This window comes from Lagopus muta, chromosome 15 (assembly GCF_023343835.1).
Source record: "Lagopus muta isolate bLagMut1 chromosome 15, bLagMut1 primary, whole genome shotgun sequence".
Taxonomy (NCBI): domain Eukaryota; kingdom Metazoa; phylum Chordata; class Aves; order Galliformes; family Phasianidae; genus Lagopus; species Lagopus muta.
This window is the reverse complement of record NC_064447.1, coordinates 14,123,867-14,144,985: the sequence shown is the minus strand read 5'-3', so window position 1 is coordinate 14,144,985 and position 21,119 is coordinate 14,123,867. Positions and strand designations below refer to the sequence as shown.

At 41.9% G+C, this 21,119-nt stretch overlaps 1 protein-coding gene and 1 long non-coding RNA gene across 4 annotated transcripts in view; one reads left to right on the top strand and one right to left on the bottom strand.

Annotated features, from left to right (window-relative positions):
* Positions 1-75: 75 nt before the first annotated feature.
* The window catches only part of BAIAP2L1 (BAR/IMD domain containing adaptor protein 2 like 1), a 34,817-nt gene continuing 13,773 nt past the window's right edge, over positions 76-21,119 (bottom strand). Inside the window, exons 4-14 of the mRNA XM_048961891.1 lie at positions 10,398-10,459; positions 10,233-10,304; positions 9,794-9,931; positions 8,116-8,268; positions 7,495-7,662; positions 6,601-6,751; positions 5,307-5,514; positions 4,965-5,039; positions 4,482-4,644; positions 2,327-2,367; positions 76-1,874 (exon numbers count right to left, since the gene is read on the bottom strand). Of these exons, the coding sequence (XP_048817848.1) occupies positions 1,799-1,874; positions 2,327-2,367; positions 4,482-4,644; positions 4,965-5,039; positions 5,307-5,514; positions 6,601-6,751; positions 7,495-7,662; positions 8,116-8,268; positions 9,794-9,931; positions 10,233-10,304; positions 10,398-10,459 (1,307 nt within the window). The 3' untranslated portion in view covers positions 76-1,798. The remainder of the gene's footprint in view (positions 1,875-2,326; positions 2,368-4,481; positions 4,645-4,964; positions 5,040-5,306; positions 5,515-6,600; positions 6,752-7,494; positions 7,663-8,115; positions 8,269-9,793; positions 9,932-10,232; positions 10,305-10,397; positions 10,460-21,119) is intronic.
* On the top strand, positions 4,554-18,692 carry LOC125700766 (uncharacterized). 3 transcript variants are annotated; one of them, XR_007380054.1, is made up of 5 exons: positions 4,554-4,665; positions 8,484-8,649; positions 11,095-12,651; positions 17,679-17,782; positions 18,124-18,692. It is a non-coding gene; the product is annotated as an uncharacterized LOC125700766 (long non-coding RNA). The 3 variants fall into 3 exon arrangements; XR_007380053.1 differs by lacking the exon at positions 4,554-4,665 and having other exon boundaries at positions 8,275-8,649; positions 11,095-11,219; XR_007380052.1 differs by lacking the exon at positions 4,554-4,665 and having other exon boundaries at positions 8,275-8,649.

Here is a 21,119-nt window from a genome sequence, read left to right as displayed (position 1 = left end):
ACGTGTCTGATAACGTGTTTAGTATGCAAGTGAAGTTAATAATCCTAGCTACCGACAGGGATGGAAAATAGTGGTGTGTTTGGGTTGTACATGTAAGGTGAGGGGATGTATTTGCCTCCCCAGGTGGATCCCTTCATCTGCAGGCTTTTGAGGAAAGCGGTGCGAATGCTGTCTGTGCTACCACCATGGAATAGGTGTGGGTGAGCATATCTTCCATCTGCAGAAGGCTGCTCAGAGCCTTGGTTTAGTGAGGGCAGGTGCTGCTGAGGGCACGAGTGTTATCTCCAAGGGTTTGCAGCAGCAAGTCCTACCTGCTGCAGCAGTGGTTTCTACACCACCACTAGTTTCTGGCTGCAGAAGGGAATGCTTGCCCAAGAAGAGAGGCTGAGGCACTGCTCAGTTGCAAGAATAAAGGTTTAGGCATGTCATTGTTTCATTCTGATAAGGAACTGTTGGAGGCTTATGGTCTTTGATTTGCCTTTCTAATGTTCTGGCTCAGGTGTGAGTTATGCCCTTGAGATGTGTTTGCAGGTGGCTGTGAGGCACTCACAGAAGGTTGCATGGCCAACAAACCTGGCAGGCAGTGCAAGGGGAGGAGGTGGAATGAGGGGCACTGATCTGCAGCCAGCAGGTTCCTGTGCTGCTTTTCACACCCAGTAACCAAAGGCATTTTCTGTCACAGCCACCATAGGAGCAGCCCTGGGGTGCTGCAGGAGTGTGCGCTGTGCTTATGGAAGGTGGGGATGACCAAGAGTGAGGGCTGAGCACTGGGACAGGTCAGAGAAACACGCTGTACAGCAGCTGGGAGGCAGCTCTGTGCTGTACAGCCATACTGTGCTCAACCTTGTGCAGAATAAAGAGACGCTGTAAGATGCGAGGCTCATTTCTAAGGTGATTATTACAGTAGGAAGAGAGTTCTTCAGACAAGCTATATCTGATGCAGGAAATCAAAGCCTGTAGTGAGGCACAACCTGGGACTGAAGTTAGGTGTATCAGTTATATTTTGCCCGGTGAGATGCTGCGTTCTGCTGCCATTTGTGCCACAGCTCGGCTCCTTCACATGAAAGCCAACCTTACAAGGCTGCATTAACAGAGCAATGAACCACTTCAGTAGTAGTGGTGTAAGGAAAAGCATGGCACTTGTACTGTGAGACTTTTATGTGACTGAAGCTTGATGGTGTGTTTAAAAATATATATATTGTTGAAGAATGTTGACAATATATGAGATCTAAAATAGGTTTACGTTAACATTTTATAACTTGTATCTGCCATTAAGCAAAGCATTACATATGCATAGAGGATAAATATTTATTTATAACCACGAGTCTTTTTAAACAAAATAATGTGTTGCTGCTGTATACAGACAAATCTCTACGCCTGAATAAGGCAGTTGGTACATTGCTGTATTAAAAAAAAATCAATCAGCTTTTTCTAATTAAGTGGCATAGGCAAGGCCTGCGTTCTACAGCTTACTGTGGCAATTTCCAAACAACAAATGCCAAGTCCTCAGATCTGTGATCTTTTAGTCAGATTGCCTGGAGCATCCAGACGATCTCCAGGATCTCCACAATTCCATCCCATGCAGAAGGCGTACTGTAGAACCAAGCTGAGCTGCTCCATCATAGCCCAAAGCAACAGCCTCATTAGAAGGAATGCTTTTAAAAATCAGAAATCCATACCAGTATGATTCTATTTTACAGTAATTACACTTAAATAATTTTTAGAACGAGTTTAGATAGCAATTGTCATTACTGCAATTGATGTTTGTAAGGAGGAAATATTTATAGGGGTCATCTATTCATCGGATAATGGGCGCTGATCTGTCGTTTGTCACTGTTGGTCTGAGTTTCACAGTTGCAAAAGGATTTTCTCCACTGAAAAGAAATGCACAAAGTTACTGCGAGGTTTGCTGTGCTGCAAGGAGCATTGCTGGAAGAACACGTTACAATTTCACACCAGCAGATTCTACACAACTCCTAGCTCAGCCTGAGCGTTTAAAACAGCCTTACACAGGAGAGCTGTCTTGACAGCAGTCCCAGGTTTGGTAAGTTACTGCCTGGTTTGCTCTGGATGTTCTTTAAAAGGCTTCCAGAGAAGTTTGGATTTAAACCCCACTCTGTGCCAAACCACAGGAGAAGCACCTGCTGCTCTGGGAGGGTCTGTGCTCCCCTCACAGCACTTCTGGCACTGTGGGGCTAACGCTGCTGCCAGCGGTCAGAGCAGCTCAGGAAGAAACATCCTCAGGTCCCCTCACAGTCAATACAATAACGTACATCAAACTGAAAACCAAGACAACTATAATTGAATAAGCAGCTTTAAAACGTACCTTAGAAAGGGTGGTTTTACAATGCCATTCATGTTGGGTTTCTGTAAGAGAAAGGATACGGGTACAGATTTAAAAAAAACCAACAGAACGTGCTCCAGGTGATCTCCTCATTGTGCTGCTACAGAAAAGAGGCTCTACCATTCGAGCAGAATGAAATATGCAGTGACTTGCACTAATAGCTGTCTAGTTTGGTTGAGCTGTGGAGAGGTGGGCAGAAGAGAATGGTCTGAGAACATCCAGACACCGACAGCTGTGTGTGCATGCAGTGTAGAGAATGGGGTCTTCTTCCCCAGGGGGGTCAGTTCTGTTTTTTTTGCGAAGATCACCAATTACACTTACAAAAAGTTCTGCGCTGTATAGGTAAAAATATCAAACATCACTGAAAACTGGCAACCAAAAGAAGGACAGAAGCAAAGTGTTGCCATACAGCTTCTGTAGCACGCTGCAGAAGTGCCAAAAACCCAACAACCAAACCCCCCCGTGCCACCACCACAGAAACCCTCCTGCGCTCCGTGACTGTTGATGTGCAGCGTATGAATGAAGGCATCTCCTGTGACTTCTGTGAGCAGCGATGTCTGCTCAGCGATGTCAGCGATGAAGCAAAGCAGCGAGCCCTGGCAGCACCTGCATGTTTATTAACCAGCAGCTGCGTGGGAGTGGCGAGAACAGGAATGACTGTACAGGTATTGTTGGCATTTTGTTGTCATCAAATGGTCGTGTTTGTTTGAATGCACGCTCTGAAAATGCTTTTACAGCTACAGTGTGCACTGTACTTCTGATGAGATTTCCTCGATTTTTGTGAATTTGAGATTACCCAGAAGATGGCAGTGTGGCACTGACACAGCGCTCCTTTAGGATGCAGTGCTTGGTGCCATGAACTCAGCTGCTGTAATGGGCTGCCAAGCCTGCTGCACAATGTAGAGGCTTTGGCAAACATTAAACTTGTCCTTTTTTCCACAAAACTTTGAGTATAATAGTATTTAATTTTAAGTATTTCAAATGGCAAACTAATTGCATGGCTTCTAGGTGTCAGATTAGGTTCAAAGCAAAAGTGAACTTTTGACTACATGTTCCAGCATACAAAGCATTCTCGGGCCTGGCAGCGGCGCGGTGGCTGTTGACTTGCACAGAAGCAGGGAGAACAAGGAAATTCTGAGGCTTTCCAAGGGAACGAAAGTAAATAGTAATTCTGGAGTGAAATCCTGTGCTGTGAGTGCAATTCTCTTCCTTTTGTATACCAGGTAAGAATCAGGGGTCACAGTGAATGTCTATCTGCTACACGTTAGGGGGAACCTCAACAACAGTTATGAGACCTGAATGCATTTGTCTTCCATTCCTAAAAGGCTGAAAGGCTGTAATCTTCCAGGATGAACAAGCAGTTCTAGTTAATTCCATCCTCACCTATCAGCCAAAATCACTCACCTTTCTCTTGGTTTTTCAGTGCAACAGGAATGTTAGTCCACAAGCCTTAAGTTTATTCATAACCCCCCTGAACCAACACTACAGAAAGAAAGTCCTCATGGCTGGCCACTCTTGAGAGCCACCTGAGGCCAGGCTGCAGCACAGCACGGTGACACCAAGGCAGAGTGGTGCATTAGAGGTCTACAGTACGTCACCTCTTACTTGTGACAGGGCAAAGAACTCTCTGTACTGCTGGCCTGGCAGCTTTCACAGGCTGATACACCTTTTAACTATTGTGAGTGTAATTACACTTGAAGGACATGTTGATCCCCAGAGCTCTCAACAGATAGTCAGAATAAATGAACCTGGGTAGAAATCTGACATTATATAATTGTTAAGGCTTATTGCTTTTCTTATCCAAAAATGAAAACCATGTGTGTGTCAAAATATAGACTCTTTCTTCATAATTATTTTAGAAGTTCCCAGACACTTAATTTGAAAGTACTGCTTTCCATAAGAATGTGTTCTCAAGATTCACAGATTCCATTTCTCTGCTGTGCAGAATGGGGCTTCTAGTGCTCTTCATTATATCCCCAAACAATTTGTCACCCTTCTCCTCTAGGTACTGAGATACCAGAAAAGCATAATCATACTGAAGAGTATAGAACAGTATCAAGGAGCTCATTGAAGAGCTCAGTTAAGTTGGTAAAGAGGAGTAAGCAGAACATTCAGATTAATGGCACTGGTTACTTACCGGACCTGCACTTTCTGGTTTCTCAGCTGGTGTTTTAGCAGCAGTACCTTTGGAAGACTCCATTCTCTTATCTGGAGTTGAACCCAGATAGTCTGGTGGCGGGAGGACAACACCAGCTTTTTCTGCAAGATTGACTGAACTGATACTTCTAACCGGCGCAGTGCTGCAAGACAGAACCCAGCAGGTAACATGTTCAGTTCCATAATACACCTTTCCTCCTTGTCTTTCGTCCCAGGAAAGAACAAAAATGTGTAGTTAAGGCATATGATCTCTCTGAAGTCCGTGGGACTGTAAAGTTGGAGTGATGGTCGTTCTTAGGTCTCTGTAGCCACATGGCAATGTGATCTAGGTGTGGCAGTACAGACAGGAGGTACTTCCTCTACGTGTTGCTGAACGACTGATGGTGTAAGCAGAAAACTAATATTTCTAATACATTTGAAAGAAGATTTGGGTATTTTTTGCAGATTCCATTCTAAATATTACCTTGGCACTGGAACAAAGGCTTTTTCTTCTGTTTCTTCTAGTGGTCTAGTATACGATGATGGAAACCATCCTTTTCTGTAATGGAAAAGGATTTCAATTTCATATGTTATAAAATTGGAAAGATTTTTCAGAAGTCAACACTGGACAAAACAGACTCTAGAAGATGTAATATTTAAAGGCCTGGGTTCTAGTATACAAGATCTCCCTGAAATACGTGCGGTGAGATTCACCTGATAGAAGTTCCCAGTCAGTGACAGCAGAAAAAGTGGAAACCATGTACTAATTCCTGCTAGAGACACTTTTCCTTCATGTTCAAATTGGGTAATAAATCGATTGTCTTACACTTTGGTTGACTCATGTTCCCCATAAAGCCAGCCATCCTTTTCTTCAGATACAAGAAGTATGATGGTGTCTCCCTGTGCAAAGCTAAGTAAAGTCTTGTTATTTCCAGCCGTGTGTGGAAAGATCGTCTTCACTTTCTGCCTTTTCATTATATTCAGCCCTGTGGCAACTGAAGTTGAGCGCGATAAACTGGCATCATCTGAATTCTCTGCAAAATTAAAAGCAAAATTAACCATATTAACAAAATACAATTAGCTGTCAGGAGAAGCAGGTTTGGTAAAGCAGTACTCAAGTGTAGTTGTGGGACTTTGTTCTGTTGTAGACTCTCAGTTATCTACCAATGTTTCTTATCACCAGAGTTCTTCATAACATTGGTATTTGTATACATGCACACGTGCTACCACAGCAACGTTGAACCAACAGACACAGAAAGTTATGTAAGTGTTAATTTGCTTTCTTCTGCTTGGCATAAGAAATGCTAACCAGAAGCAGCTGCAAAAGACTCTGAAAATTTTCCGTTCTTAAAACAAGCCCAAGATTTGATTTCATTCTCATGTCCAGCACTGAGCTTCACCTGGATCAATGAGAAGTGCAGACACTTGGCACTCTGCAGGTATGGGATGTTTTCCAGAAGATGATTTAAAGGATGTCTCAAAAATGTGCGTTATTTGACCAGTATAATGCACATTAAAGGCAGTTTTAAGGAGGGAATGCAGTGTTCTAGCACTGCATTTGTTTTGTTGTGATGTAGGCTTAGTTCTTTCCCTGTAGCAGAGTAAGTCAAAGACTCATATCTTACTAACTAATAAAATACTAATAAAATAACAGCATTTTACATTTCAGAAGTACAGGACAGCTTGTTTTGTCCCATGTGCATTTTTTCCTGGCTGCTGTACACTCTTAAAGGAAACCATACCAAGACTGCAATGTTCTTGTCTGTTAGTGTGCACAGAAATAATGGTGGATATTTGGTCCAAAATCATAGAGTGTATTCTTCTGGTAGGATTGAGGGCACAGAGACAGTTGAGCTGTGCTAACCAGGGATGCATGGCAAATGATGGAAGTGAAAGTTTACGATAGGTAGCTTCATTTTATTGTGAACAGTTATTTCCTCCTTATGACATGCACTTCACCTGTTAGGTAACTGATACATGAACACTCTGCAGAGACCATTTTATACTCCCCCACATATCCTGGAATTCAAATCCTGGTAGTAGTCACAAAATCCCAAAGAGAATTCCGAGTTGTTAACACAGCCCTGCACACACGTGGCTCGCAGTGAAATGCCACTCACCTGCTGCATTGGTTGCTCTTTCAGGAGACACCTTTGGGCCCGTGGCAGGATTGTTAAACATGTCCACAAGTGGGCTGGTGTACGCCCTGCCAACAGGAGCAGGGGGCACCTTTGATGCATTTTCATTGTGAGCATAAAAGTTGTTTCCAATCTAGAATCAGAAAAACGTTGTCCTAATAGAGAGGTGACACGACTTCCTGTGTTTGCAACATAACCTCTAGAAAGCAACGCTCAGGTTTTCCCAGATCACACCTATGTAAGGCCTTTCTGCTGGGCCTACCTTGCTATGAAACTTCTGATAGAATAGTTTGCAAGGATCCTGTTCCCTGATGCACAGCAACTAGTGGAAATGCTATGGAAGCCCAGTTTTCACAAACAGCCCACTCATGCACAGATCAGTACACTTCTTAACTTAACTTTTGGAGGTATTGAATTTAGAAATTCAATAACCAATGGTAACACAACGTGCAAATAGGGGAATTGAGAATTTGATGTCTATTTCAATATTCTGTAATAAGAATCAGAGGGAAGAAGGAAAGGGTAAAATTTTGTTTATCTTCAACCTCAAGTATGCAATTCCTAGCACTTACAGACAGGAGTGTTGGAAATAGAGTGGCAAAAACTAGGGTGGTCCTAAGGCTGTGTCTGCAGGAAAGCCCTGGACACCCAACTGGAAACAGCCTTCTCTGCCTGTGAGCTTCTGCCTGCTTTACTCTGCATTTCTCCAGCAGCAAACCATTCAGCTTCATGGTTTTGCTTTCCCACCCAACCCCAGCGTATTTCAGCTGATGCAGGTTACAGCCTTGAATCCAAATGCTAAAGTACAATAGAAACCAGCGAAGACAATCTGGACCCATTTGAAAGAGAGCCTTTAACCATCAGGGAATGACATACCACGGTGTTTCTCTCTATCATTGGTGAAGGCTGCGGAGTTCCTGATATTGGAGTGGAACCAGGTGTCCTTATTTCATCAATCATCATTTTGACCTTTTCAGGAACTTTGGTGGCATCACTACAGATTTCCTGCCACCCAGGCAGCTTGGCATTGAGGAATTCTGCACACTGCATCCAAATGTAAGAGTTTCTCATCAAAGATACGTTTGGCATAAAATTACACAGAACTACTTGCTAATTTTTGTTGTTAGAACATGGTAAATGAAGTGAAATGGAAGTCTTTTCAAACATGTTCAAGGCTAAGTAATACCTCTTTGAAGTATATAGAAGAAAGAGATGGTCCTTTTTCAGGGCCAGATGTTAGAAATACCAAACTTCTTAATGTGTGATTTTTTAAGAAGTCATAGCAACCTTTCACTGTTTGCAACAGCACCTTTACGAGAATATCACATTGCAGACATTCTCTACAAGCAGATCACAGCACTCATCTGGCACTGCAGTGTTCCCAGTGCTATCTGAACTATTTGTGGCACTCTCATCTAGATACTAGGAGAGATTTTAAGATCTCTGATATGATTAGATTTCAGGAGCTTCATTTTTATTTACATGCATGCCACCAACCTGAGCGTGATAGAAGTGCATGTGCTGGGTAAAACTGCAGTGCTTGTCAACTAGAAAGCAGAATCTTCTTTTTTCTTCAAGTAGAGCTTCTCTACAGCCTTCTGCAATAAATCTCTGAATGTCAGTCTGTCGAGAGCTCACGGTTTCCAAATACTAAGGGAAAAAGGGAAATAATTCACATACAGCCTGTGAGTTTTATCTGATACTCTATCCAGTTACTGAAGCGTGTTCCAAAAAGACAAGAAAAAGAAAAAAAGAGAAAGTTATCAGAAAGGTGGGGTGGAGTGGCTCTGCTTCCAAGTCATTCTCTTTTTATGCACACATCTGACTTCTCCAATCTCATCAGACACACATGTATTCTATTACAGGCAATCAGTATCGGGGTGTGAAGCACCAGAGGAGATTCAGAAGTCAGGAGGAATTTTTTCATGGTGCCTGGGCCTCCCTGGACCATCTGCACAGGTACTGGTGGAGCTGCTGTTTCTGGAGCTGAAGAGATGTGTGGACGTGGCACGTGGTGTAGGGCTGGACTTGGTAGGTCACTGATGGTTGCACCTGATGGTCTTAAGAGTTTTTTTCAACCTAAATGATTTTATGATTCTACTCTGTGTGTGTGTGTAGACAATGAAGCAAAGCAAGAAAAATAATTCTATCTTCTAAATTAAATGCTGTAGCAAAGAAGAATGTGACTTTAATGCAGCAGCAACTGAGCAACTTTAAGGCTGCAGGTGTTCTCTAATTGGACTGATTATCTTCATCTGCTCTATAGCAGTTATATTTACTCTCACAAAGCTGTAATGAATCAATACTTCATCTTAGAGAGGAAAAAATGAGTTACTAAAGAGACTGAAATGTATTTATCTGAGCTTATGAGTTTGTGGCTAAAATGTGCTTAAAGGCTAATTCTTAAATTCTCAGTCCAGTACATTAAAAATGAACTGTTCTGAATGTGGGTTAAAACACACTGTAAGAAGTAAGAGCTGGTGTGATTTATGTTTATGTGCCTTGTTATAAACAAAGCTTTATTTAAAGAAAAAAAAAGAAAAATAGAGAGGAAAAAATATAACAGGTAACCTAACATTGTGTGTCAGAAAATAGTTTCCGTTTCATTTGAAATAACAAGTCCTCTGTCTGCACCGCCTTGCCTTTTCTTATTTGGCCTCAAGATGGCAATGCTGTGTAAGAACAGCAGCGAAGGCAATGAATCAGTCGAAGGGCTTCGTCGGGAAACGCGTTAGTAGCAAATTACTGCCGCGTTTACACAACGTGGCTGAGTAAACTGCTGCACAAAGGTGCAGCTCCTGAGGTGCTTTAAGGCCGCTCTCCAAGCAGTGGCCATCTAAGAAACCCTGAAGCTGAAGTAACACCTCTGAAGGCGTACAGCAGCGCAGGCAGCATTTAATTTGAGCTGCAGTAATTATTGTAGGAGTGCCTGTAACGTACAACAGCTCTGAGAAATCAAAAATACGCATTCTTTGAAGTTAGTTTAACTTGCCAAACAACGCGCTGGGCAGCTGTGAATTTACACTGCGTGCACAAGAATTGTTGTAGGCTTCAGAAGTCAAGCTTTGAAAGACCCAGATAGGACCTGCAACAGCTTCGTGTTTTCTGCTGACCAGTTCTCATGCAAAATAAAATTAAAAAAAGAAAAAAGCAAACCAAGAGCCAATACACTGACCTCCATTTCTTTATGCTCGTATTTCATCATGTTTCGTGCTCCTTGGCTTTTCCTTCGGATTTTTTTCAGCTCAGCCTGAGACTTCTCCAGGGAATCCAATTTACTTCTGTGTTCGGTTTGGTACCTCTTTAAAGTTGCCTGCAATCAGAGCATTTACAAACATCTCAGTGCACTCCGCAATGCTGCTTGTGTAAGCAGCTAGAAAGCATTACCATAGATATTGCTAATGCATGTCAAATGAGGCAACCAACTGCTTTTCTCAGCTGTGGGTTAAGGATGCTATAAAGTCATGCACTGGTTCCTATTTTAGCTCAAAATAAGCACAAATGCTTGCGCCGTGTTTAAGTAGAGCTCAGATCTAACAGTGATTAATAAACTGCTGGGGACCGACCGATAAATAAAAGATGCCCTTTTTGGTATTAGAACTGAATGTACTTACGGTCATGTATTTTACATCCAGGTCTGTTTTCCTCTCCAGTTCAGATATAATTTCCTTATGAAATTTCTTAAACTTTAAAGCAAATAAATCAAGGGTTATTAAAAATCGGCAAAAGTGGTTTTTAATTTCCAAAGCTGAGGTAGGTTAGGAAATGGTTGAACTTACACTTTCCTCTAGACTGTCATTGAGTTTCTTGTGCGTTCTTGAAATTTCTACCAGAACTTGGCCTGTTGGGAAACACACAACCGTATTTCTTTCTTTCATTGAGCTCTGAAGCTGGTTACCAAGCAGCAATAAAATACATGTAACTAATACATTTGTTAGCTATATTAAGAGAGATAGGAAACTTCCTGCTGTTTCTTAGCACAGCAGTTTAAATAATTTAGTGTATCTGGCCACAAACAAACCAAGAAGCTCATAAATGACAGGAAAATAATCAGTCATGTTATTGTGAAGGCAAGACTTGGTGTGACAGGCAAAGTAACTCCTTCCTTCTCCCAAAGTAACGTGACTGATTCAGTGAGAGACTGTTCTTGCCGATGTGGGGCATAGGACATGGAGGCTGGAGATAGCTGCTGCTGTGCAAACAACTGCTGTCCACTCAGCCTGCAAACTGGGCCTTAATGTTTAACTAACCACAGCGTTGGCGCTGCAGTTCACTGACAGCACACCTGCTAAAGCAGGTCTGATACGTATGCTGATTTATTTCTCATGCTGTTTTATCAGGGATTACAGCCTGTCTGTATGGCATTAACTCATAGACAGGAAAGGCAGATTTCTTAGCTTCCTTTCCTTAGCAAATTCAGCTAAATAAAATAAATGGCAGAACTTATTATCTTTTCCTTTCTCAACATTTCCCCAGCCATCAAGACCCATCCCTCCATGGTGTACGTTGGGGTTCTGGTAACCCTGTGCCTGGGGCATCTCCATTATGAAGAAAGGATGGCAGACCTGGGCAGTTCAGCCTGGAGAAGAGAGGACTGAAGGGTAACGTTACTGATGGTTACAAATATCTGGTGGGTGGGAGTCAAGTGGATGGGGCCAGGCACTTTTCATGATGCCCAGAAGAGGCAGTGGGCACTAAAACCAGGATAGGAAGTTCCATGCAAACAACCTACAGTGATAGGGTGCTGGTGATTAAAAATATAGAAGTAAATACTGTGAGAAGTGAGAGTCACTACAGTAATTATTTCCTATGCAGTAGAAAAGTAAATACAGTGTAGTTACACAAACATTTCAAGTAATGGCCATCAGTAAGCGACCTGGTTGTTTGTAAAGCTGCAGAAGTGAGTGCAATTTAGGCTGTAGTTCTTATTTCACCCAAATCAACTGAGAAGTTACATTTTTTACTGTAGTGGCATTTCAAAATCAGAGGAGTTTTGTGAAAAGAGCCACCAAGTAGTGATACAGTCTGAAAAGAAATTGGGGAAAAAAATCCACGTGAGACTGTGAAGTTTGCCTGGCTTCACATCCGCGGAACACAGAGCCGTTTGGCAGTTCATAAACATTCGTGGTGAATGCTGGAACGGCCACCAGAAAATCGCCCTGTGCGTTACTGCTGCTTTTTAAGGAGGTGCACAGGCACTCCGTGCCCATGTGTGCTGGGAGGAGCTGCTGCCAAAGCACGGCGCGCTGCTCGGGCAGGCAGCCCCAGGCAGCCCACAAGGCGGGCATTGAGCGCAGCCCTGCCCTGCGGCGCTGAAGCGGCCCATTCACCGCAGCGTGTGGTGGAAAACCTGGCGCTCAGGGCTTGTTATTTCTGTCTCACACTGCATCTGACCGCAGCCTTCAAGGCGTTCGGCTTTCAATACTTGGATAGAAAACTAGCCACCTTTTTTTTAGCCTTTATTGCAAAGACTACTGCCCAAACATATCCTGAGATGAAGAGAACTTTGAAATCGACATTTCCTTCTTTTTCCGGGATTCTTTTCTTTGCACACCCTGGAACACATCTTGTTTTTAAATGTCAGTGACCGTTTCTCTCATCGTATCTTCTTTCTCCCCTCACCGAAGGCTCCCCATGCACTGCACGTCAGACAAAACCCATTCTGTACTGGGATCTCTTCACTGCTCCCAGTAACGCAGGGGCACTGGGCGCGCGGCTCACCCGCCTCGCCTCCTCTTTCATGCTTTGAAAAGAGCTCGCAGTGAGTGCATGGCCCTGTTAAGATCTAAGTTAAAGTTTACATTAGAGGTCAGATGCTTCTCTTTAAATAGAGAACGCTTTGTAAGTGGACGTCTGCCGTGGTCTTTTATCACCAGTTTAAAATAATGAGTTACCACGTTTGGACAGCCCTCCTGATTCAGATTTATGCAGGAGAAATGTTTTTGTGGAAGTGTAACTCAGGAAAGGTAAAATGAGCCCAGACCTCCACGTCACAGCATCCAAGTGGGATGGAAACCAAACAACTTCAGGACAGTAAGTTGATTTTGATTACAATTGCGAATTATAAAATAGCTCTAATAAACACAGTAGGTCTCTAGACTAATAATGACATCAGTGAGGGCCAGGCTGTGGTGCTTAGTAATTATTCAGTTTGTAAAAAGGTCAAGAAAACTACCTGAAGTGAGGACAAGTGTATTAGTCACGTCAATTAAAGATATTTTGCTATGTATTAAGGCTGCTCATGATCAGGTTTAATGAGACCTCTTAATACACAGTAACCAAGTCTCGACCTTGTCATCATTTACTGTCAAACCCCAGAGCTAGCAACCATGCAAATACACTACAGAATATGACTAGACTGCATGATAACAGACTGCTTCAGTCCAGCTTATGACAGACATACTGTAAACCAAACCAGCTTTAGGCATCACGTTATGCAGTGAATTAACAAACCCAAACCACCAGTCTTCATGATAAACACAACTATTACAGCACTTCACTTTCAAATATACCTTTTTTTTTTTGCTTTGCGTTCCCCCACACTAAATACAAAACCTTTGTATGATGAAACAGTAGAAATATATATTAAACATTTCCACATTTATTTTAGAAATTAAAAATGTATTCATAGATGTGCATAGGCACACGTTCTGTTCTGTTAATATCAGCTCAGTATTGCAATGCAGGGAAGAGAGGAAACAACTTCTTACAGATGGGTATTTTGGGAAAACATCTCACCTTAAAAGAAAAGTGACCTTAAAAATATACCAAACATCTCTCATGTAGAGCAGGTGAACCTGGGCTGTGCAATTTACCCGCAGTCTGAAATATGGCCATGGATGGTGATGTCAAATTGCACGGTGGATTTATTTCAGTTTCAGGTGGGTTCAGTGCACAGTAGAACAATCCCTTAAGCTGAAACCTTAGAAACTTGGGGGAGGTTTTTAGGCTTACCCAAGGTTGGTTGGTGTCCCTGTGTTTTCTGTTAAGAAAGCAAGACAGGCTAGAATTCCATTAATGGTCTGTTGGTTTTGTTTGTAGAAAGAATAAATAGGAGCCTCTAACCCAAAATACACAACGCTCCTCCACACACAGCATTGCATCTCTGAAAAATTGTCTTCACAGTAGATGAAAAACAAGGAAAGTGATTTCTAACAGAAAGCCTCGCTTGAAAATAGAAGAGATAGTAAGCATCTTCATTATAAGGCCAGAATACAGAGCTTCTGCAGCAGTTACAGTTCAATCTCACTGTTCACACTGAGCAATTTTAGTGGTTGTTTGTCTTTCTAGCTTATGCTGAATGCTGTCTGTTTTTCAGAACAGAAGATAGGAAGAGTTAGTTCAAAATAGAAACGAAAATGGAACTTGGTCCAGTTTTGTCAGAGAAGCAAATATTAGCAGTTACCAAGAAAATCACTTCAACGTTTAAAATATTAATTGATAAAATTACTGGTTTCATCACCTACTTGAAATATAGTTAGGATTTTGTTTATCTTTAGAGGAGGCCACTGGAAAAACGTCAAGTCTCACTAGAAAGACTTTGTTAGATGCCTGGGAACAAAGCGCTCCATTAGAATCGCTCCTTTATCTCCTGTCCTATTTTGCATTCAGGGCAGGTCTAGTAACCTCACGTCTTCAAGATGAAGCCATGTAATTATTTGTATTAAACAAGAGCAAGAGGCTGAGTCACAGCTAAGCATGGAGACAGGACAGGTCAGGCACATCACGAGCTCCCACTTCTGTCAGGATGCTCTTTCTTCCCAGTTGCCCTTTGCCCAGAATAAAGGCAGCGATGATTAAGAAAAGCTGGAAGCAGAGTCATTGGAAGCCATTAGCCCTGAAAGGAGGTGAAATGGGAAGTCTCAGAAGAATACAGTGCAACACAAGTATAACTGACCTAAACATCTGTTAAGCTTCAAGTACATTCAATTCACCATTCCCTCGTAGGAAAGATTTATTGCAGGATTGAATTGTGCAGCAGATACTTGAAAGAAGGCATAAAGTCTTAATGGAAATTAATATAAATGAAAAAATAAGAAAAGGCAAAACTGTGTGTTGTTTCCAAACCACTGACTGCTCTGCTTCTAATGCAATTTGCCCGGAATACTTGGGGGGGGAGACAACCTGTGGAGTTAATGCTCGTGTGCACATAGATCAACAGGCCTAGGTCAAGCCTGCCTTTCCTTACTGCATGAGCGAACGTGAAGTGAGCAGCAAGGAGTAAATCTGTCTGTGCTGAGCTTTATAAAGTGGCACTGACACACGACCAGTCAGTGCTTGTTATGAAGGTGACTGCAGAGGGTGAAGGAAGAATAAAAAAGAAAAAGAGGAGTCAAACCTACAGCAGAGCAAAAGGGAAGAGAGTTCAGAGGATAATGGAGTGTTTGAAGTCTGCTATACGTGGTAGGCCCCCACTACCCAGAAGAAGCACTTCTCAATGGATAGGTATGTTTTGCTGAGCAGAATTCTGTGCTACCATATATAAAACAAAGAAGCAAGAAGATTTTCAATTTCTAAATGGGACTCTCAGATCAATTTGCATTTCAAAATCTACCAAGTTCTCACTAAAATTGTGAGCAGTAGATATTTCTGCATTGTAAGTAAACTAATTCACTTGAAACAAATTAGACATAGATTAACATGAACAAAGCCTCCTTTATCCAAATATTGTGCATTCATGTAGCACACAGTGAAATCCAAATAATACTGTTCATGAATCAGGAAGAATGGAATGGAACATTCTGCTATTATTTAGACATGTAAAATTCAAAGCTCATGCCTCACCTTGCAGATTTACCTCCCTTCCTTATATAGGAGCTGCCATGAAGTCAGTCAGTGCACCTCACACTGTTATGCAGTTAAAGATATGGTGTAGTTTTCATGGGATCAGAGCCATTTTGAGTCCTCTTCCCTCGGAACACACAGTGCCACGCTTTTAGCACCTCTTTAACTATTCCAGCATTTGATATGAAGTTGCTTTCAAAGCACTGTTTTTCTTCTAAGGTTGCACAACCCACAGCACTTAGGGAACAATCCCAAACCAGGGTAATGCTCACTGTTGAGAAGACCCACTTTCTCCCTAGCTATGTTTCATACGCTGTTTTTCCCCCCCTGGACATAGTAGGTTACACTACTTCCAATTACTTAAAATGTTTTTAGATATGTTAAAGTCTCATTGGTACAGGGAAAAGAGAAAACCTTCCAACGTTCCTCAGAGCCTGGAAGATGCCTAAACATCATGGTTTCATGACCAGACAAAACCAATAAGCAGTAAACAGGATTATACAAGGCACTGCTGCTAATTTTAAGAGTTGAGCTCCAATGGTGTTAGGTGGCAGTGAGCTCATACTGCTCTACTTTCTCCTCCTCATTAGACTCCACTGCCTGTGCTGCTGTGCGGCTCCTCTCGAATACGTTCCAGCCATGCACATACTTTTCATGTACGTTTGACCAAAGTAAAAATTTCAATTGCTCAATGTTAAAATCAGGCAAAAAAAAAAAAAAAAAAAAAAAAGAAGTACCTACAGCCTCTGTGTTTCTTCAGTTGAATAATTTCTTTCCAGCTACATCATGGCCAAAGTTCTTTAGCAAGAGACCAGAGCTGTTGTGCTCAGGCTGTGTTCTAGCTGTGGTATACTTTCTTCTGCTGGAGGTACCTTTTACCATTTTACTTTGATAGTCAGTGCTGTACACCAGGTTCTGTGTTTCCTGAAGTGTTTGCTATATTGCAGTACATCCATCTTTGTATGTCCATATATAGCACAGACAAACAAATACGTACAAATATGAGCATTAACACTGACAGCCCATTCCCTCTGTGCCAAAGGCAAACAGCATCACGAGTGAATACATGAGCAATTATCAAGACTATGAGAATTTCCAGTTCCTCTAAGTTTGTTTGTGGTGTGATGCTCCTATTTTACAATTTAAACAGAACAAGAAAAGCTTATTTTAAAGAGAGGTGTGACTTTCCATTTTAGCAATTTCCAGCCTGCTGGTCTCCTTCCCTTTTCTCTCCCAGCCTGTTCTCATCATCTTATTCTCTCAAAGAAAAAAAAATCAGAGATTAAATTGTTTTAAACCTACTGTATCATTGAACAGATGACGATTAGCATGAAATATTTACGTAGTTTCAGATGATTGGTAAGTATGGTAACTAAATTTTAATGTTAATTAAAAAAGGAAAGGAAGAGTGTATGCCACATAAATAATGCATGAAAAATGGCAAACTTGTTTTTCCACCTGTTACTCCATTTGTAATATCTGTAAGGACTGACAGAGGCTGTTTTTTAACCCAAACGTATGAAGCAGACTGCATTAAGGTGACAGATCTTCTGTGGGGCCCTGGAAGCCTTAATTACAACAGCTTCTGGTACTGGAGCTGCAGTGGTGTTGAACAGGCAGCTTGTGGGCCTTTCCAGGCAGGTGCAAGGAAATAAGTGAGCACACAAGCACAAGCCTGAACTCGCACACTGGAGGCCCTGCTGCTCTTAGGCCGATCAGTTTGGGGCCAGGGTGCAGCAGAGCCACCTGTGTCTGAGCAGGACTGCAACAAGCACGGGTCATCCAGCTGCAAAACGAGGCTCCTGATGTGTTTCCAGTACTAAACAAGGGTGAAAAGGTGAGGCACTGTGCTGAGTGCTCCATGGAATACAATTCCAGTAGGGAGTTGCTGCCCTTGTTAATCACAGCCATCTGCAACTGCTGCCATCAGCAGTGTCAAACATGTATCCAAAGTGAAACGTTTTGGTTAAAGGCTTCTCTGTGGAATTCCAAGAGAAACTGGTTTTTTCCTCCTTAGAATGTAAATGACATCTCCAACTGATCCTTTTCTCAAAAATCATGAATTAGTAAGAGCTTACTGTATAGACAAAATAAAGCTAGAATTTCAGTTAGGGGATTTACAAGCTAGTTACATGCACCATGTGATTTTCTTTGCAACATTGTCATCTGCTTTCCATTTTGCATATGTTTGTCTTACTGAAGAAGACAAATAAGATTAGGTTTCCCTCTACACAGGCTTGCAGGTCTTTTTTCTTCCTTTTTTTTTTCCCCAACAGATGTACCTGGGGGAGGAGATGGTGAAGAAACACTGATTGCTTAGCATCAGCTGAATGGCTGCATGCCTGCCCAGCCTCACCAGCAGTGATGGCATTGTGTTTGGGTAAGTTAGGAGAGCTGCCAGGGAACACACACCTACTGTGCACAGAATGCAAGTTCCCCCACTGTGGAATTAATTACTATTTTCTGAACAAACACTAGTCACAATCAAGTGAACGCTGCATGCACACACAGGTGAAACTCAGGGCATCTTTTCCAGAGTTTCTGTTGCAACATGAAAGATGTCTGCTGTGTGTGAAGCTCATGTGATATGTAACTGTTTCAGGACAGCCAGCACGCCCTTTGTCATATTTCCCTCTATTTTCTTAGGCCCTTGAAGCAGAGCGTGATGGTATCAAGAAAGTGCACACCCACTTCATTCTGCATATCTGATTTGTCTTTCAGGGGGTTGCAATGACACGCACTGTTTGGATGTGCGGTATGAAAACCCAGAGCCATCGCACACAGGTGGGCATTGAGGGCAGCAGTACAGACACGTGTGCCCGTCTCAGGCTGCAGAAGGTCATGCAGCACGAGGCACAGCGAGAACCTGAACAGCTGATCTATCAGCGAACACACGGAGCTTCCAATGGCTCTGCGACAGACAGTGGGGCAACGTATGAACTACAGAGAAGCTCATGCTTAAGAATGAAAGATTGAAGGTTTGATTTTCCTTCTTTCCTCCAGCAGACTCATCAAAAGTTTATATGCAGAATACTGAACATCAAAAGGCACAGTACCAATTCTAGAGGAAAATCTTCTCAATGTGAACATTGAGCTTGATTTAACCTTATAAATGACCTTGGAAAGTAGAACTATGAATAGCAGAAGTTTCCACTAACTCAGCTACTGTTTCCATCTCTAGCAATGTAGAAAGGCTGGCTGCTTTTCTCCTACCTTACTTACGGCAGATTGGAGGTCTGTGTAGCACTGAAACAAAGTTATGACAAAATTAGGAAATACAGAACCTCACTCATGAAGAAGTGAAAAGCACCTTGTATTTCATTTTCAATCACTTTTTGTTATACAAGAATTCAGTCCCTTTTTTCAATCCCATTTTATTATAAATACATTATAACTGTACTTCATTAATGCTCCATAGGAAAAGCTGGCCTGACCTACTAACTGCTTCAGCTGCAACCTCTAAGCTGGTTTCCCAGAAGTTTCCACAAGATGAGGTGCTAAAAAGGTTCTGTAGCTGCTGGCACACTTCACTTGCTTTCTGTCCAACAGTCTCTTCTGAAAGTAGAACATTTATGCTATCCAGGAGATGGCAGTGATGCAGTAAGGTGGGACAAGATGACAGATCTTTCTTTAGATTAAAGCAGCCAGAGAAGGACAGGGTGCTAGGTGTCATCTTTCGAAGGCAAGTGAAACAGGATTCCAGCTGAAAGGGTCAATTTATCTGCTTAAATAAGCCAACAACTCTTTTCTCTCCACTGCCCATGAGTTTTCACCCACTTTTTAATTTTTATTTTAAGTACAACTAGCTTCATTTGTCCTAAACTATTACATTTCCTGTTCTCCTGCTTGTCTTTGTCAACTGTGAGAGCAACACTTAAGTGCCATGTCACAGAAGTAGAAGGGATAGCTGTTCCCAGCTTTAGAGAAGTACAGGCTCAGATGTCCATTTTGCTTATTAATAAGGAAGGAAAAAGTTCTGAGTGCCAAACACTAGCGAGACACTGCTTTTGAAAGATGGTGTAACCTTATGGTCAGCTTAGCATTTTTTTCACTAAGAATGTATTTTCTTTTAACAAAATAAAAATGTTCTCATTGCATTCCAAACAATTTTGTATGGGCACTTAAAGCTCACTGTTTCTTGTATAGAAAATCTCTACAGCTAGAAAGGAGAAACAGTAGAAAAGTCCACTGGGTTTATTTTAGCTTCAAATGTAAAATGGTTATCATTTAAAAATAAATAAGTGAAATCAAACTGTGCTCTCTACAGATTTAATTTCACTTAATTACATTAATAATAGATTGTCATTATCAAGTTATTGTTATTTTGCTTTGCAGAACCAGAAAACAGTTATCAAAAGATTGTTAGATTTCAGTCCATGCAGCTGGACAGGAAATGCTGACTGTGGGGTGAGCTCTGGGCACATTCACCACTCAGTAACAAATCCCTGTCGACAGCGATGCTCACACTAGGATGCGTTACCACAGTGACTGCAGTCATCTCTATGAGAAGCCTAAGGAGCCTCAAGAGAAGGAAATGCACACAGAGAACCCCTCCCCACCTCTCCACACTGTAGCATTATTATGTGTAATTACTGTATTGCTGAGTGCATTCCTACCTCTCTTCACAGTGGACATTTTACAGCATGATGAGGTTTTGGAGACCTTTGAAGTCACACCACTTTTCCTATGAGCAAACTCGCGTTACGTGGACGTGTTCTTTTGGACCTGAAGGACAGTCACACCCTTTGTTCACCAGCAGGATATCGAGTTCTGGGCTCTTCCCCTGCCAAGCAGGCCTTCCATTTACTGGTAGCACCATCACAAGTTCCCTCCCAGCCCTCAGCCCTCCCTGACTCGTGGCAAGCACCAGGCAGGAGAAAGGTTTTGTCCAATACTTGTTTCAATAATCACCTGCAGGGGTTTTTAACTAGAAAATTTCTCCTGAAAATAAAAAAAAGAAAAAAAAAAAAAAAGAAAAAAAATCCCCATTCTACAGTTTCAAAGTGCAGATGAGCTTTATCTTTATATTATAGCATATCTTTATGTTAAGTCTGAAGTGAGTGAGACTGAAAATAATAAGCCTGTGACACAGAGCAGTTTTTAACTAACAGTTTTGATGGAGTAGAAAAGATGTTCCTTTTAACACAGATGTCTGCAATTCAGCTGCACAGATCAATGCCGTGCATCACATTTATTTCTTCCATATTTGGCTTTGTTGTAGAAGCAGTGTCACACTTAGTTCTTGTGCAACAAGCTCTATGCACAGACCCACAGTGTAACTGTGACATTGTAATTGCTATCAGTACAGTTGCCACACAATAAACAAATCGGGACTTTACACTCCAAGTATTATGAAGGAACTTAGCACCTGCCAGTTGTTGTAGCTACAAGGGGACAGCTGGGAAAACATGAGAAGAATTCAGTGAATGTGCAGGAAAACTTCCTGATTCCTTCAGCTAGTGAAGGCTGTACAGATAGATTGTTACAGTTAATAGCAGTGATGTTCTGCTAGACAAAACCTCACAAACCCGTGTTTTAGGTGAGACAAAAACGGTCAGGGACGCAGGAGGGAAGTTAGTCCTTCTGGCACTGATACAGCACTGAAGTATTTATGTGAATCTACCTTCAATGCGTTACTGAAACGAGGAGTTCCATTGCGCTGTTGTGATGTGCTGCAATTTGAATGTATAAAACTGCATTTTTAAGTGTACAGCTTC